An 18092-nucleotide genomic window follows, 5' to 3' on the forward strand; every position below is an offset into this window, starting at 1 on the left:
GTTGAATCTCGATATTACACAGATATATGAATATCGCATATATTATATTTCAACTAGAAAACTAGAACTAGAAAACTTGTATCTAACTCTGAGTACAAATTTAAGTATCTTACATAACACAAGTTTCAGGGGACAACTATCAATACGGGTCTTAGTTTTGGAAAGAATTTACATATTGTACAGTAAACTGCTTCAATTATTGAATGAAACTGTATTAAGTTCTTGTCCACTTCCTACACAATATTTTTACAAATAAGGAGAACGTATTAATACAATAATTGAGCGAATGTTTACGCAAATATACATTTTTATCGAGGAAGTATAGACTTATGATACCTTCAACTTATAATACTTAAGATAATTGCTTTATGTTTAGAACATATCTTGAAATTTAGAACTATTTATAGATAAGAATGAAAATGTGAAAATGAAAGAAAATCACTTACCTATTTAAAAGTTAATGCAGAGTCAGTTTGTGGAAAATGAAGCATTTCTCGCAATAAAACAGAAGCGCGAATAAATAACGAAATGTCTGTCTTTTAATGCGAAGAGGCGGCTTTTATCTCGGTGACAATTTAATTTACAGCTTCGTCGATGATGGAAATTTGCATGATAAACGATGGTAATATTTACTTGAATATTGCATGCGAATTTTTCCACTTGTTCAGTTTCGCAAATCACTAACGCGTTCCATGACCCGTTAGTAGGCTCATAAGAATCCCGTATTCCCGCTACCTCTTCTAATCTAATAGGAATGAATTCTCTCTGACTGTATCTCCCTATTTTCCGAGTTTCTCCGACTTTTCCACTCACGTCCCGCAACTCTCCGCACTCGACAAACTCCCTCGCTCGCGCGAGAGAATTCTCTCTCTCTCCCCCCCCCCTCTCTCTCTCCTTTTCGCGCGCGATTTTACCCGCGCCTTCTTCCGTACAACTATATCACTGTCGGTAGCGTTCTGCCTCGAGTATTATTAGTCTTTGGAGTTAGGGAGTACGCATGGACTCGAATCTCCAGGCTCGCTCGCATGGTTAACTTCCGCAAACAGAAATTACCATTTTATTGGGTGAGTTCTGGCACCCTCTTACCGCGTCGGCCCCTCGGCCGCCCGCCACCCCCCTCCGGCCGCGCTTCAGCGGCCCCTCTGCCGCCGTGAACCCCCTTTTCGCTCCTTCCTCCTCCCCCGCCCCCGCCACCGCCGCCACCGACGCCGCCGCCGCTGCCGCACTTCACAGCAGCCCCTAACGCGACGATTGGAATACCTAATCGTCCGGGGACCATTCAGCACCATTGTTCCATCGACTTGCCGTTGTTGGTGCCTGTTAACGCCGAATCCTTTCACGCCCCGGCGCTAGCCCGCCGCTTTTTCGCCACCCTCGAAAAAGATGATCGGCTTGCACACGTACGCTGTCACGTTTGCTCGCGCAAACGGAATTTCCGAACGGCATTTGCATCGAATCCGCCGGCCGCTGCGTTAAATCCCCAGCCGAGGGAATGTGTATGGACAGACCGAAGTAAAAGGCCCATCTGATTGGTCGCGCTTGTACGATGGGCCCGATCGATGGATACGGGAGTACCAGTGGAAACTTACGACATCGAGATGCGATCGTTTCTGTCTTCATTAGCGTTTCTTCCACTTAAGATATACGGTAAGAATGTCGAATGCGCGACGATCGATTAGCGTTTGTCACGTCGGATTCGCGTAACATCCCAAACAGACATCTTATGACTATTTGCTTATTTATTTATTTGCGCGCAATATACTCCTAGAAAGGAAACGCGAATAAAACGAAACAGACCAAAATGTTTGTCACAACGTGAGGTAACCGACGATGGAAACTTTACAATTTTAATTTATTCATTTAACATTCACGGAGTGAATACGCTGTTTTTTAATTTATCATTAAATTTACAGCATACAGTGATGTAAATTTTTTGTTGTATTGATGCAGCAACAGATTTATTAAAAGTTATTCTGAGATTTTCATATATATTATATTTTATATAATGACTGTTTTGAGTTAATTTTGCTCATATCTTTCGTAAATTTATATTTTGCCATCTCATGTGATAAATATGAGTGCCATATAAACTACTCATAACAGGTACAACACAAATAGGCAGTTGTACAAAAATTTGGCAGCAACTTTATTATTACTCGATTTTTATTTTATTACTTGATTCCTTATGAATGGCTTATATGGCACCCATACACGGGCAGAATTTCATAGAAAAGTTATTATAAAATTTCTTAATCGATGAACAAAAACGATATTCTTCTGTAATTGATTATTCTTTTACTTGATATATGTGCTACTTATATTTTAGGAAATTGGTGTGGAATGTGCTATCAAAATTTTTCTAGATTTCTAGAATTATAATAGAACTGTAATAGAATTTCTACATTTTTCGAAATTTGTTGTATTTTTAGTGGAATTTATTAAGTCCTCTTTAGCAAAACAGACGTTATTGATACTTTTTTCTACAATATTAGAAAAATAGCAAAATGGAAAAAAATTTACATGAAGAGAAAACTATAATATATATTCCCTTTGTGTACTTACCATATTGAATGAGGAAAGAGAAGGACGAGAAAAATCATCAAAATTTGCTTGAAAGTTTATGGTCCATATTAATAATTGTTACTTGAAACTTGCCTCGGGTATAAAACACACAGATTTTAATTGGGAGTTAAACGTGACTGTTTTAGCTGAATAATGTTGCACATATTATATAATTCAAATAAAAAACTCATCTGTGACTCTAAAGGCCGGTTTTTCAATGATAGTTTAAATTTAGATTTCAACTGAAACTCTGTTTAAACAAGACAATCGCATTGTTAGAATAGAGTTTAAACTGCTATTGAAAAACCGGCCCTAAGACTCGTATTAATAACACAGGTTTACAAGGTTTTTATCACAAAAGAAGTAAGAGGTTTACCCGAAGGAATTCGGTGCGCTGAATTCAAATCTGGCCTCAGAATGGCGCCATCACGTAAGGATTTTGAGATATTCTAACCCAGAAGTACAAAAATGGCTGTTTTAGGGCATTATTAGAGTTTTCTCCTGGTTGCATAGAATTTTATCGACAAAAACTAAACAAAGTACCGTAAAGTACGAGTCTTGCCCTTCAATTTCCATTTTGGAACATCCAAATAGGATTTTTTTTCGCCGAGATACAGCAGATTTAACTTTTTATTATATACAGAAAATCAAATAAAGCGATGAAGTCGGTTCATTTGAAATATCTTAACCCTTTTGGTTTTGAGCAATTCTGGAAAAAAGAGTTTGTAGTTCAAAGGGTCCCGAGGGTCGCTGCTCACGAATCTGGACTCATATTTCCAAAATTCTTTTGGATTTGGAAACTATATTGGATCCGTTATCTTCAATTTTGGAGTTTGAACTACAAACTCTTTTTTCCAGAATTGCTCAAAACCAAAAGGGTTAAGGTATTTCAAACAAACCGACTTCATCGCTTTATTTGATTTTCTGTATGCAGTAAACACTTAAATCTGCTATATCTCGGTGAAAAAAATCCTATTTGGACGTTTCAAAATGGAAATTAAAGGACAAGACTCGTATTTTACGGTACTTTGTTTTTGTCGGTAAAATTCTATGCAACCAGGAGGAAACTCCAATAATGCTCTAAAACAGCCATTTTTGCACTTTTAGGTTATAATATCTCAAAATCCTGACGTAATGGCACCATTCTGAGGCCAGATTTGAATTCAGTGCATCGAATTCCTTCGGAAATCAATATAAAGTTTCATGTAATATTAAATACTCTTTAATTTGTTGACCTGTGTAATCGTTACTTGAAACTTGCCTTAGGTTGAGACTCGGATTTAGAGTCAGATATAACTTTTTCAGTTGTCAATCACAGTTAAACTGTATGTCACAGTTAAATGTAATGTCACATATATTATAATTTAAATAAAATATTCTTATTTAACTCTAAATTCAAATCTAAGTATCTCACGTAGGATTAGTTTCAAATAATGACTATTAATGACGGGCCTAAATTCAAATCTGAATATCTCACGTAGGGCAGGTTTCAAGTAACAACTATCAATGTACCTATGTATATCGGATCTATGTCATATAAAATGCAATGTAAAAATCTGACTTTTACTAAATTTATTACTGTATCAATATAACAAAAAATTTTCGTTAATGTACTATGCAGTATATTTATTTTATATATTAAAGAGATTATAAATCGAATGAAATTAAATAGATTGTGAAGTTTTCATCAACTGGTTGTTCATGTCGTGATAATAAATGTCTACCTGCGTGTCACTGTACGTCGATTAATAATAAAGTATCCACTAATAAAGTTTTTACTACGCCTAATAATGTTGCTGTTAAACTTACGTACATCTGTCTGCGTGGGATTACTCCTTCGTGAATGTTTAATCTCGACTTGATTCCCGCGGACTCTTTTCCAAGAATGTCAAGTATTTCACGTTCCTACCTGTTTTCTGTCACCAATTCTTGCGTTCAAACTAACAGTTCCAGCGTTAACGGATTTTTCGTGTTCCGATAAATCTTCGGTTTTAATTAAACCCGCGGCGAAAGGCGAGCGATGGCCTTCTCTACCGGCTGCAACTCTCTCCTGCTTTCTCCATCTTCTCGCGAAAATGAATTAAGACTTAATTAAAGTCCTTCTTTGATATGTTAATTCCATCGCAAATATGTGTTACTCCCCTCCGGAGGAATTAAAATTTCCACGGTGTGTATTTCATCCCGTTAGACAGCCATTGCTGCCGGCGCACGAAAAGTGCAATCTGCTTAATGGGAATCAGCCGCAAAGTACCAGACCAAATTACCCGGTCGATAGAAGTAGTTATAATTAGCTCGCGGCTAGAATAAAAGCGCCGACGGCTGATGACTTTTCGAAATGTCCCTTAGCGGGAGCGTAATTAAACGAAGAGGTGTCGAAGGTAATGTCCTTCCTTCTCTATTCTGCAATACATGATTTAAGAGAAGAAACATCGATCTTCGGGCAAGATTATTACATTGCAAAAAGACTTTGTCAAGTTTCACACATTCCACATGCATCAGTTTATCCGTTCTAATTTTTACGTAACTTAATTTAACGCAAGGAAAATATGTAACAAATAACACAATCTATGTACATCTTTACATGTAAAATATATCATCAAAAAAGTTACGCGTTAATTGTGTAATTGTTGTTTCAACACTGAAAAATGATGAACACGAACTCAACGCAGAAGAGTAAAAATAACACAACGACAAAATGTGTTAAATTAACACTCGCGGATGTGTTAAAAGTCCAACACAAAAATTTCCACACAAATCGTTTTCACCAACACAAACACAAAATATTTTACCGTGTGTGTAAGATTATTGTTTCTGTTTGTGTGGGAATCTTAGGATTCAAAGATCAAGATTCCATCGCTCTTGATCTCAGGTGAAAAATGTATGTCGGGCTTAAGGAGAGGGAAACATCTACGAGAGATGACGAGGTAGTAAAATGTCCCCTTCCACTTTAATATTATCATCGTTTGTATTTTTATTTCAATAAAGGAGGCCCTGTTCAAACAATACGGTACGATTAAATATGTACATCAAATTTTATTCTGTCATGAGCGGGTATATATACAAATAGACGTCCGGGAAGTGTGACTGACTACGTTTCTTCGTTCTCTACGAGTCCTCGCGTCTGCGGACCGCGGAGGCTGCTCCGGCATCGCTCGCGAACGAATCGAGTGTAGGCACTCGTGAGAGATACGCTAAATCGTCAGGCGCTGCCTGTCCTAAAATCGACACGTCGAGTCGCAGAAAGAGGAGACATTTAAAAAAAAATTAATTATTCGTACACTTTACAGAAATTTTCAGGTATTCGTTATCCGTCTGGAGAAAAAAACACGTGTATTAAAAAACTATTAGGTCGTCACAAAAGGTCTGTCGTGTTTGTTGAGTAAAATAGAGAAAACGAAATTATCCAATTACGAAGGATGAAGCGTTCTGACGAGTGAAATGAGTAAGAACGACTGAGCGTTCTTTATATGCATCGAAATCCAACGAGGACTTTGTATTTTCCTTTTAACGTCCAAGTTTCCCGCGGGAGTTTATCAGGAAAATGACAAATCTTTTGCGACGATCTGACAGACAAAATAAAAATAGTCATGGGAGCGGGAAGTGATATCACACCAATTGGGGAATTGATCAAAGTCAAAGGAGCTTTATACTGGAAAAAAGGACTGACATTCCACGCCTTGCGATTTTGCGTATCGCGAACCGCGAGTCACACGAACGCGTGCGGCGAATCCTCCTCCGCGCTCTCCGGAATTTACATACCGCGACGGCGATCTAAATAATATGCACAATCCTTTGCCTTAACGTATTAATACTGCAGAATATTGTTTTATGTCAAAATCCACTTCTTTTTTTTTTCTCCCACGCCTCCGTGCGTCTCTTCGCTCTATATTCTACAAGATATTTCGCTAGTTCTCTCGCCGACGGAACGGTCGGGCCGTCGGGCCCGCGATCGTCGCCGACGATCCGGGCGTTCTTCTCCGGCTTCTTACGTTTGACCGAGGCGCGGATGATCTCGGCCAAAGCGCGTATTCTGCTACGAAAACGTTGAACGCAACTTACCTCGAATCGCGAGGAGAGACATTCGGCCGACGAGCGCGAATCGGAAACACACTTCGCGACGGAGCCGCTGTACTCGACTCGATCGGTACGCTGTGTCGGGTCTATGGATATCTTTTTTTCTTTCTTCTTTAAGGTACATCGTCGTTATCAAGCAACAGCGCGTCCTTTTCTCGCTTGTCGCTCCGCTTGGGTGTCGCGTCGCTTGAGACACTTACGGCCGCATTAATAGTTATTACTCGAATCTCATCTCTCAAATGGAACACTCGGATTCGACTTCGGAGTTAGATGAGAGTTTCTCAGCTTAATCGCGATTACACTGCAAATCCGAGCGTGTTATTTTGGTTGAATATTTGGTCGAATCTTCTTTTACACGTTCAAAGTCACTTAACACGTTTAAATGTGTTAAATGACGTGATCGTAAAACATGTGTAAGAAGAGTTTCAGCCAAATTACACGCTTATGCGTTTAAAAATCACACACTTGGGTTTGCAGAGTACAGATGCAATGTCACATGTGTTATATGATCAAAATAAAATAAAAAAAAAACTTAAATCTTATTCCAAGTTCAAATCTGAGTACCTCACGGAGGACAAATTTCAAATATCAATAGTTCTTACTTGGAACTTGTTTCAACTGAGGTACTCAGCCTCAAATTCAGAGAATTAGAAGAGAGTTTCTTTTCGATTGCATCGCATACACACACAATTACAGATAGAAATGTCACACATATCATAATTCAACTGAAAAACTTGGGTGGTTAGCACCCTAATAGATTTCTGATTAACTTCCTTCCATAAGAATAGGAATATTGTTATTCCTGAATAAGTTTTTACTTAGAATATGGGAGTATACTTTTAGTTACTTAGAGTATGTTTTTACTTAGAATGGGATTGCAGGAAATAGCACCTTGCAACTAAAGTTCTTCTTTGGGTATAGAATATTTTTTTTTTGGTAGGGAACACAACCCTCTTAAGATTATATATAAGAGGATTTATGCTTTAAATAAGATTATATGTTTTTGAAGGTTTGGATGCAGCTTTAAATAAAAATCTGAACATCTCACATGAGACAAGCTTCAGGTAACAACTATTATTACGAGTCTTAATTAATACGACCGTATTAATAATTACACTGGAAACTTATCTCTCATGCGAGATACTCCAATTTTTATTTAGAGTTAGGAGTGATCCGACTTATCTCAGTTTTTATCCGTACGATATATCTGATATTATATCTGCAGTCGTTATTCAACTGAGAAATTCACATGTAACTTTGAGTTTCAAATCCGAGTATATATTAAGACGAATTTCAAGTAACGATTAGGAGTACGGGACTTATTACTTTACGTGGCTTGCAGGCGCGTTCATTATGAACCAACTGATGCTGCGAATCCCATCGAAACAATCGCTTGTCTGCTCTTTCGTCTGCACTTCAACGGCGATAAACGGAACAACACAACGTAGAGCGTGTACAAGCTCGAACAAAGGAAAAAGAGACGGTCGAGATTCCGTTCGCGTTTATTGCGACGGTTTTCGAAACCGTTCTCTCTCTCTCTCTCTCTTTCCTTTCTACATACGGGACGTCTAAACTATCACTTTATACGCGATCCAGATAGATGAGCGATAGAAAGTGACAGCGCCGGAATATCTCATTGATCTTTTTACGTCATTTAAAGGAAGATGGTACACTTTTCAGAATTCCGAAGTTGCAACTTCTCGGACAACTGAGGGCCGGTTGTTCCAACATTTTGGTTAGTTAACTGACAGTTAAATCATGTGTCTGTTTTTCTTTCAATTTAGACAAAAACAAACAGATGATTTAACTATCAATTAATTTAGAAGTTGGAATAATCGGCCTTAACTGTTGTGATTAAATATACATTGTTGTGATAGAAGACAACCTTCCTCTATATTTTTATGTCCATAACGATTCTAGAAACCGTATATTTTGATAATTAAAGTATGCGAATATACTGCAACGTGACCATCTTATGCTTGTACCGGGTCAAGTTGGCTAGTAATTCAGGGAGTAAGAAAGCCACTTATAAAATATGTATCCTGATTAGTAATTTCCTAATCAGTAGATTGAAAGTTCCGAGATTTCTCCGCGAGAGGTTTCCACATCTCTGTCGGTTTAAATAGTGGCCAACTCCACTTCGTCAGGCTCGATTTTGATTATTTTATGACTGAAAATTGCTTCTATTGTCCGAAACAGAGTGTATCATACATTCGCAGAAAATTTCATTCTCACTATTGTAGTAATATGTTATTCAAGTTTATTCACTCAACACAATGAAGAATATTAATACCAAATTTTGAGGCGTTCGCGAATATATTTGTTGGCTCTTACATCAGTTTTTTTCAATATTTTAACTGTAATATTATTCCGATTTGAGCAAAACAGAGTACCTATGTTGTAAAAGTAACGTTTCACAATTTCATTTCCGTTGTTCCTCTCACGATAAATAAATAAACAAAGCATATGGCCGACATACCCAACTACCCGACCTGCCCTACGTATAGCAAGTGATAATTTAAATATCCCATACGTAGATCAACACTAATTTATCGATCCGTTTAACATCCGTTCGCATATTTAATGGCCGTGAGGTGATACGATTACTTTATGAAAGGTTTCGCGTCGGCTAGTTCTATTATCACTGAATTATCATAACTGCGTCGGGGATGTGTATGTGTGTGTGTGTATGTGTGTGCGCGCGCGCGCGTGTGTACGTGTGTATGTGTGTATGTGTGTACACACGGAATGCACCGTGTGCCGCATTTGTATTTCATAGTTTCACAATCACATATATTAATGAATTCGTTAACGGGGCAGATGGGGGGAGAGGATCTAGAAACAAGCTTAAATTGACTGTCATTGTGTGCGCGGCGATTGATGTACATCAGCGCGATATTCGCTTTATAAAATTAGGCAATGTTTACCTCTGTGTCCTGCGACAACGAAATCACACGTGCGTTATAATTCCCAATCTCGGATCCAATATTTAGGCGCCTCGAAAATATTCACTCAGAGCCGCGACTGGAGGGGGGCGAATATTTTCTCTTTCCGCTTTTAAGGGGCGCTCTTTTCCTTCTTCTCCTTTTCTTCTTTTTTTTTTGAGAACAGAGCGCGAGACTCGGCACACGAGTATTCGCGGTAAGGCGGCGAGTCGCGGTATACGGTAAACGATAAGAATCAATCTATCCTCATATTTTACGCCCACACCTCGACTATACGACAAGAGTTTCGCGCAACGTAACAATTCCACTCGTCTATTGCACAATGCCGACTTAGAGCGAGGCCCGAGCGCGATTTTTTTCACGCGCACCGCCACTCGCGCGCGCGCGCGATCCGCCCGGGAATATTTCTGCTTAGCCGGCGCTTTGAACGTGAACGTGAGCCTGAATCTACCGGTCCGCTATTCCGACTACCGTCGTCAATGATATCAGAAGCGTCACGCCGCAACAACGCAAACGTCCGAAAGGAAAACGGTCTTAAGGGGATGCTGAAGCTAAAAACTTTACCGACAGAACACTGATACTTTTCTGCAAAGTTTACGTCGTATTGGTTATACAGAATTACAAATGCTTTTGCGTAATGAAAATATGTGCAAAAGTAAATAGGAGCCTTGTTCGATATGTATCGAAAACGAATAAAAAATTTTTAATGTAAAATCTCAAGCTCAGTTAGCGTAATATTTGCCTAATCCAAAAGTCCCGCAGCTTGTACATACCGAAATTGTGGATGCTTCAAGCAGAAAAATTTTGAAGAACATTGCTCTACCTTCGCATTCGCATTTGGAAGCTTAAGAATATCGAAAAAGTTTGCAGAAAAATTTCTACACATATATGGCTAGGTTTTCCGTTGAGTATGATAAAACAAAGCAATACACATTCATGTAAATTCTATATATACAAGAAATACGAAAAAGATAGCGTGGTTATGTTAGTGACGATCGTCTCTGCATTATCGACATTGCTCGAGTACGTCATCGACTCCAGCATCCCCTTAAGGGCCGCATTCATATAGCGACCTTATATTTAAGGTCGTCTTAAGTTCATCTTCAGACACTGCAATGAAAAGATTCGCGTAGCATCTGAAGGTGAACTTTCTGACTAAAAATTTATTCCATTGTTCAGTCAGAACCCTAATCAGTTATCTGGTTTGTATAAGATGATGTTATCAGGTGTTGATAAGCTTTGTAACTAAATGTGATAATCAAGATTTCTTATTAATAATAATTATTAATAAGATCTTGATTATCACTCTGTGTATGTGATTCGCTGTTTTCTTCTAACGCGGCGTGATCTCTTTATCTCTCAGCAGTATCATTTCTCTTCTTATGTTCAAGAAATATATAGAGAGAGAAGAAATCGCGAGACAAATTTTGTTCTTATTTTTCAAAGTTTTTGTTTTATTTTAAAATGTCCAATGTCTGTATTTTTTCACAAATCACGAAAGAAAGCATAGAATTATTGACTGTTTGACTATCTCTAAAATAACCCATGAATCACACAATGAGGATTAACATTTCTTAGAACGTACAATTAAAATTTGGATCTGTCAGATTCAAGTAACTTTGAACAACTATAACTTTGTAGAAAATCAATATTTTTAAACACATTCTTTTCCTAAGATATAGAAAAGTCTTCACTGGAAGATAATAGCATAAGAAAATCAAGCCTACAAACGTATTTGAACTATTTTGGATTTTCCCCGGATTCTTTACACAAGTGAGTGATTGAATATTCCTTCAGGTCTTAGATCCAACATTATTAGAGCTCAAATAATCAGAGTCTTATTAACTCTTCAAGATCCAGGCATTGATCCCGCGAGTACAATTTTTTTATAAAATAATCTTAAAAATGTCCCTGATGAAGAATTTCGTGGTCTAAATAAAATTAATCGCCGAAAAATACGATTTTCCGAATCTACATAATTATTCTACATTCCCATTTGCACGTATGCTTCAGCTAGAAAATTTAATAAACCTTATAATCACGATAATGAATATAAAAGTGCCATCTTGCACTTTAAGATGACATTGATAAAAAATTGAGAACATATAATTTGCTTACTTTCTTCCGTGAGAAACTTTACACAATTTCGAGCGTTAACAATTTCGCTTTGCACGCGATCGCCATATTAGTTTCTTCAGCGGGAAAATCACTGTTTTACGCTGTTTGGGGAGAAGGATATAAGAAGGATATCCTCTATCTAGGATGGATAGATAATAATGTATCGAAAGATCAGTAAATTGGCAATATAAAAAGTCTGAAGAGAACTCAAAGTGAATGTACATAATTATGTACACTGAGTCTTAAAGAGTGAACAATTAGGACTCGACAACATCATTTTATACAAGCCAGATTGTGATCAACTTGATCAGGATCACAGGATAAATTTCTAGCCGGGTTAAGATGATCTTAAGCACAAGAGACCCGACTGTGAACATCACCCTGAGACTCGCGGCCGTCTCTGGCGAGACATGTTTTCCTTCCCTCTTTCTCTCTTGTTTATTCAAACGCCCTTGTTACTTATCCAGCGCTTCCGCACTGCCTCGAGCGAAAGACTCGATTTTTCCCCGACGTCGGAACTCTCCCACGAGTGTGCACCTCAACGAGTTAGCCCATTCCCAACCATGAACACATGCTCGTCGATCGTAGGTACCTGCATCGATTATCACACCGACAGTCTCTACAATCGTCGAAGATACACCCACCGATCGTCGCGGCACATCGGACCTCGTGATCGTTCAACGCGTCCTCACCGATGATCACCGGGCGAATCATTCCTTTGGTAGCTACCGGCGCGAGACCTTCTCGCAATCATCAGGACTACCCGCCGCGTTCGACGATCATCCTCTTCCGCGCGAAGCGCCCTGGCGTCCAGCACTGTCGGTGGATCCGCTTCTCACCCGTCGCGCGGAATGAACTCTCTCTCTCTGTCCTGCTTCTCGATTCTTTCTCTCGCTTCCTCTCTAGTCGGTCGACATGCCGCTGTTCCTCTTCGGCCGATTTTCCGGGGTCTAGAAGTGTCTGGGCGAAGAGCTGCTCGCTTCCCCTCGTCACGCCGTCACGAGCACGAGGCCGGTGCGGTTGACAGCGGTGCGCGCCCTTGGCGAATCCTAGGTTAACCTTCAGACCATCTGCAGGCCTTTGGTGATGCTCTCGACGTGCTCCTTGGCCCGCATCCTGAGCGCCTGGATGCTCGTCGTGCGAGGATCGTGCCCCGGCGGACTCGGCGGCGGTGGTTGCACGTGGCCGCCGGCGCTTATGCTCGCCATGCTGCTGGCTAGGGACCCTGCGAACAGCGCGATTTCTACGTGTCGTTGTTGGGCATCTACGACAACGACGACGACGGCGACGACGACGACGACTACGATCATGACAAGCGTGATCGCGCTAATTGACTCGTCAATCTGCCCTCGCATCGCGACAGAGAAAGTGCTGTACACACCCGTGGAATCAAGAGTACCGCAAGTTCGAACGAAGGAGGAAGAATCGATCGAGATTGCCGGTTTTTGGAACTGTCCCCTCTCTTCCTTTATCTCTACTTGTAGAATGTCTAAACTATCACTTTATTTAATCTCGATCTTGGTGTACGAGTTCGTTCTTCTCTCTATGTTTACGTGCCGAGTGATAATTTAGATATTCCATATATTAAGTTGGTGCAAAAGGTTTGTCGTGTTGGTCAAATAGGGAAACAAAATTATCTAATTGCGAAAGATCATGTAATAATTTTATTGAGCTTGGTATTTTCTGAAACATCTAATGAGGACTTCTTGTGTATCTTCACGGAAAAAACCGTTATGCCTGCTGCAACCATATTTTTTGTAGTTAGAAAAGAAATTTATGTGAATTCAAGTTAAATAGACATTGCATTGAAAATTGCCGCTGCTATATATTTATCTGTACAATTTTCACAGTTCTTGTAACGCGTAATAGTCCATTGGTACGTTCTCAAGTGTAATTGCTTGAACTCGAAGAATATTGCAATCTCTCTGTTGTGGCAGAACGGGTAGTAACTTATCCAATAACTAAACACCACTCAGCGAATGAAGTTTGCTTTATTTATTATAATAATAAAGTATGTGGCGTACTTCATGTTTCAAATATGACTTTATGAATAACTAGAGATAACTGGCAAATTAAATAATTATGTCAAAAAAGAAGGTTAATCTTGCAGAAGATTAATCTTGCTTTGCTTGTTGATATTGAAATTTAGTGCTTAAGTGTTTATTTACAGGCTTTGAGTGTTTCATACTGGACAGGCCATTCTACTGTTCTTCCAGGTGACAACCAGAGTCATTTATGGAAGATTTTAAGAAGTATTTATTTCTCGGAGCATTTTTGTTAAAGAATTGTTAGAATATACTTAACAATTCATTTTTCACAGATAAGCTATGTAATCTTCAACCAGAAAGATAAAGGAAATTTTAATATTATAATTTTTAGGGATTTTTTCGAGCATCTCAAAGAATGAAAAATCAGAAAAGACACAAATGACTCTGATTGCCACTTTGAAAGTGGCGAAAATACGCTATCACTCTCTATAGTTGAGAGATCCTTAGGATTTCTGTGTGTTATATAGCACTTAAATACGTATACAAGTTCCACTCAAATATATATTAACAAGAAAAGCCAGTGTATCACTTCCAGAGTACTATGGTTTCTGCAACCTTTGGTACGCACAGATAAAAAATAACACTAATATTTTGTTACGGCAATTACACTTAACTAAATGACATTGCTAGACTCTTATTCTGTGAATTCTTTTTTATCGATAGTATTTCTAAATACGTTTAGAAAGTCAATTAGAAGACTTATAAGTTATATTTAGAAACACTTTTATTAATACAACAGAGTTCAGAATAAGATCCTAGTGTTTCCTTCGTGTCTCAACACAAGAACTATCAAAGTAGTCAAAATGATAGGTTTGTAATTTCTCATAAAAGTTACTCAAATCTATAACGGCGTATTTTATACCTTTAGCTGACGTTGAATGAATCTGAAAAAGAAATATTTCCTCCTCTTGCATTACATATTTCTTCAAAAACCTGTCATTTTGACCGCCCGCTGATATAAGAAATAAGTCGTTAATCGTCAAGGGTTTTCTAATGTTAATATCTAAGCTCCCTCTGAGAAAAAATTTAATAGAGAAATGATCTTTTGCACCAACCTCTAATATTAACATATATTAAGTATCTTAAATATTAAATATCTTAGCTCTACACACACACTGACGTAAAATTCTCTCGACAGAAAGTAACTCTTATCTTACAGTTGCATTTCGCGCGATCCCGTGTTTTCGCTCGAAATTTCATTCTCACGTTATGCGTGTCGGGCCTCCCTTGGAATCGAACACATCAGACCGGAGGGAAGCGAGGAATGCAGCGGGGCCGACCGTTTTAACTCGAATTGAATTTTGACGTTAGGCGTATCAAAAGCTCCCGCTTTTAAATCGGACACATCAGACCGGAGAAAAGCGAGAGGTGCGCGCGGAGACGGTCGTTACCTGGAACGGGATTAGCCACGGCGCCGACATTCGGCGGCGACGGTAATCGCCTGGGAGACGTTAGATAACTGGGATATCCTGTGTGAGGTGCTGCGAGGAAGCCGGGTAGCGCACTCAGCAATCCTGGCGGCGCGAGCCATGGATCTCCCGGCAGACCCAGCGCCGGGCCGGCGACGTTTCTGAAAAGCGAAATATCTCCGCGATGTAGCCGTCGCGACATTCCCTACACACGTGGAGATCGTTTACGCGCTCCTCGATTGTCATCAAGTGTACTCTTCAATTTCTTGGAGTAGAATCTTGCTCCAAACGAGTGAAAAGACGATGGTAAAAATACTACGTTTTACTCAAACTTACTACTGTGCCCAAAAAGTAAGACCAATTTCAAATTTTTTTTTAAACCTTTATTTATTATTCCAAATCTATTTCGTCGCCTTCAAAGTAATCCCTCTCAGACACAATACACTTATGCCAACGTTTTTTCCAACCCTCGAAACAGTTGTTGAAGTCGATTTCCGGGAATGGCCTTCAAAGCTTTCTTCGATTTAGCTTGTATCTCTTCAATCGAGTCAAAACGGTGTCCCCGGAGCGATCTTTTGAGTTTAGGGAATAGTCAGAAGTCACACGATGCTAAATCAAGTGAATGTGGTGGTTGTGGAACGATATGGGTCGAATTTTTAGCGAAATGGTCTCGAAGAACCAATGCAGTGTGAGATGGTGGGTTTATATGCATCACGTAATACGGTTTCCAACCGTAGGGTTGGAAAAAACGTTGGCATAAGTGTATTGTGTCTGAGGGGGATTACTTTGAAGGCGACGAAATAGATTTGGAATAATAAATAAAGATTAAAAAAAAAATTTTTAAATTGGTCTTATTATACTTTTTGGACACAGTAGTAGGCTGGATTCTGACTCGATATGAGAGAATGTTTCGATGGATTGAATAGGATATATTTCACTGACAGAAGAGTACATCAGATTCACCCTTCAATTTCGAGTGAAGGTATTCATTCGACGATTTAGAATGGAGAATTTACTCTATGAAAATGAAAAATCATTCTCTCAAATGAAGAATCACTCGAATTCGAGTGACTCGACTGTCGCCCTGCTTTTTGAGTGAAATTTTACTCCAAGAAATTCAGAGAGCAACCAACAAACCTCATATTGGCGGCGTGATGATACTCGCTCAAGCCCAGTCTCGCGGCTTCCATCTTCTCCTGCCTGCGCCACTTGGCTCGTCTATTTTGAAACCAGACCTGCAACATAACGCGTAACAACAATTTCCCGTTAATCGATCGGAACGATATAGAAAGACGTAAACGACGACGACGACGACGGGAGGGAGCGAGGACGGGGAAACATAGATTTGCTACGAGCGCGCGAACTTACGGCGCACTTCATGAGCGCGTAATAAATTCTATTGCCCTCCCTGCCTCTTGCCGATAAGTGTGATAATATTAGCCGTGTTTAACATTTTGTAAGCTTAATTTCGCAGATTCATTAAGCCCGCTACGGCGTCTTGCCCGACGTAGATCGGAAACAATGGCGGCACGAACTCTCATTAGCCGCCGAGGCGCGATAATGGTAACGTGTCACTACCGTATACTTGAGGAATAGGGCGCCCTCCTTTCTTCTCGTTCTTCCCGTTCGGCCCCCGATCTCCGCAACAAGCTCGAGATTCATTGCTTTTGACTTGGACCAAGTGTTCGATCTTCGTTACGCTATTACTGCAAGGCTCTTTAGGCTGTACTATTATAATCACAGTCTCTCGGGATTAAGCAATATCGAGCGCTCTTTGATTAGAAGAATGAACATTTAAATTACTTCGAGTTTAAATTACCTAACTACGATCGATTCAATCATTTCCCAACGAAACAGAATTCCAGAGTGATGCAACGAAAAGGTTCAAAAAGTATTTCGAAAAAAATTATATTAACCTTCATCTAGCACATTGTGGTCATTTTCGACCCTACTCGACTTATAATTTTGAATTACCTCCAAACTAACGGAATGAGAACTTTCGGATTACGATATAAAAAGTTATAGTTGATGGAAGAGGGAGAAATTTGAGGTTTAATATCTCATCTTTTATTGCTGGGCTATTTCAATTGCTTGTCATGTATCAAAAAAATAAAGTTGCTATGAGGTGGTTTTTACCAGTGTATCAGATTAAAAGATATCAAAACATATAAAATAAAGATGTAAAGTAAAATTTTTGTTATTTTTCGGATCTTTACATGAAATATGGTATATAAAAAAAGATTTATAAGTAAGTAGCTTATTTTGTTTGACTATATTATATGTAATCAAGATTGTTGTCAAACTCTAATCATGAATAAAAAAGAATAATATAGTTAATCTTTGTAATAATTTTTATAAAATCGCGCGCGCACGCGACATTATAATACATTGTACATCGCAAAAATTGAAACTATTAATTATTTTATTCGCCTTATTATTTTTTATAGATTTTTATTAACACTTTTACGGAATGTGAATAAACGTGAATGAGAAAAATTTCAGTATGCCAGTTCCAATGTGTCCAAAACATGTGTTCCATTAATCAGATATTTCAAAAAAAGCTTTATTAAATGATTGTAAAACTTTTTGGTTAAAAACAAAATTGAACAAAAAAGTCCTCTACCATTTTGCAAATAATCACATAGATTTTTAATTATTAATTAAAGAAGATGAGTGCATTATCACGCAAAATCGTGCAATAACCTTTTTTAATTTATAATTAAAAATTTATGTGATTATTTGCAAAATGGTAGAGGACTTTTTTGTTTAATTTGACCTAAAATATAAGTACACGACGGCAGTCGTCGCTATTATAACTCATTTACCATATTCTACATAATCATTCGCAAATTTTCTACAATTAATATCTCGATAATTTTTGATATATATATATATATATATATATATATATATATATATATATATATATATATATA

At 38.6% G+C, this 18092-nt stretch overlaps 1 protein-coding gene across 2 annotated transcripts in view; it reads right to left on the minus strand.

Moving 5' to 3' along the window:
• Positions 1-10519: 10519 nt before the first annotated feature.
• LOC116849470 (retinal homeobox protein Rx1-like) overlaps positions 10520-18092 on the minus strand; it is a 127470-nt gene continuing 119897 nt past the window's right edge. The window contains exons 3-5 of one of the 2 annotated variants that reach the window (XM_032826639.1): positions 16294-16391; positions 15139-15317; positions 10520-12924 (exon numbers count right to left, since the gene is read on the minus strand). In XM_032826639.1, the coding sequence (XP_032682530.1) occupies positions 12761-12924; positions 15139-15317; positions 16294-16391 (441 nt within the window). In that variant the 3' untranslated portion in view covers positions 10520-12760. Of the gene's footprint in view, positions 14632-15138; positions 15318-16293; positions 16392-18092 lie in introns of both variants that reach the window. The other variant, XM_032826640.1, reaches the window with a different exon arrangement.

This window comes from Odontomachus brunneus, unplaced genomic scaffold, assembly GCF_010583005.1.
Source record: "Odontomachus brunneus isolate Ranch 3 - 2012 unplaced genomic scaffold, Obru_v1 Obru_scaffold_117, whole genome shotgun sequence".
Lineage (NCBI taxonomy): Eukaryota > Metazoa > Arthropoda > Insecta > Hymenoptera > Formicidae > Odontomachus > Odontomachus brunneus.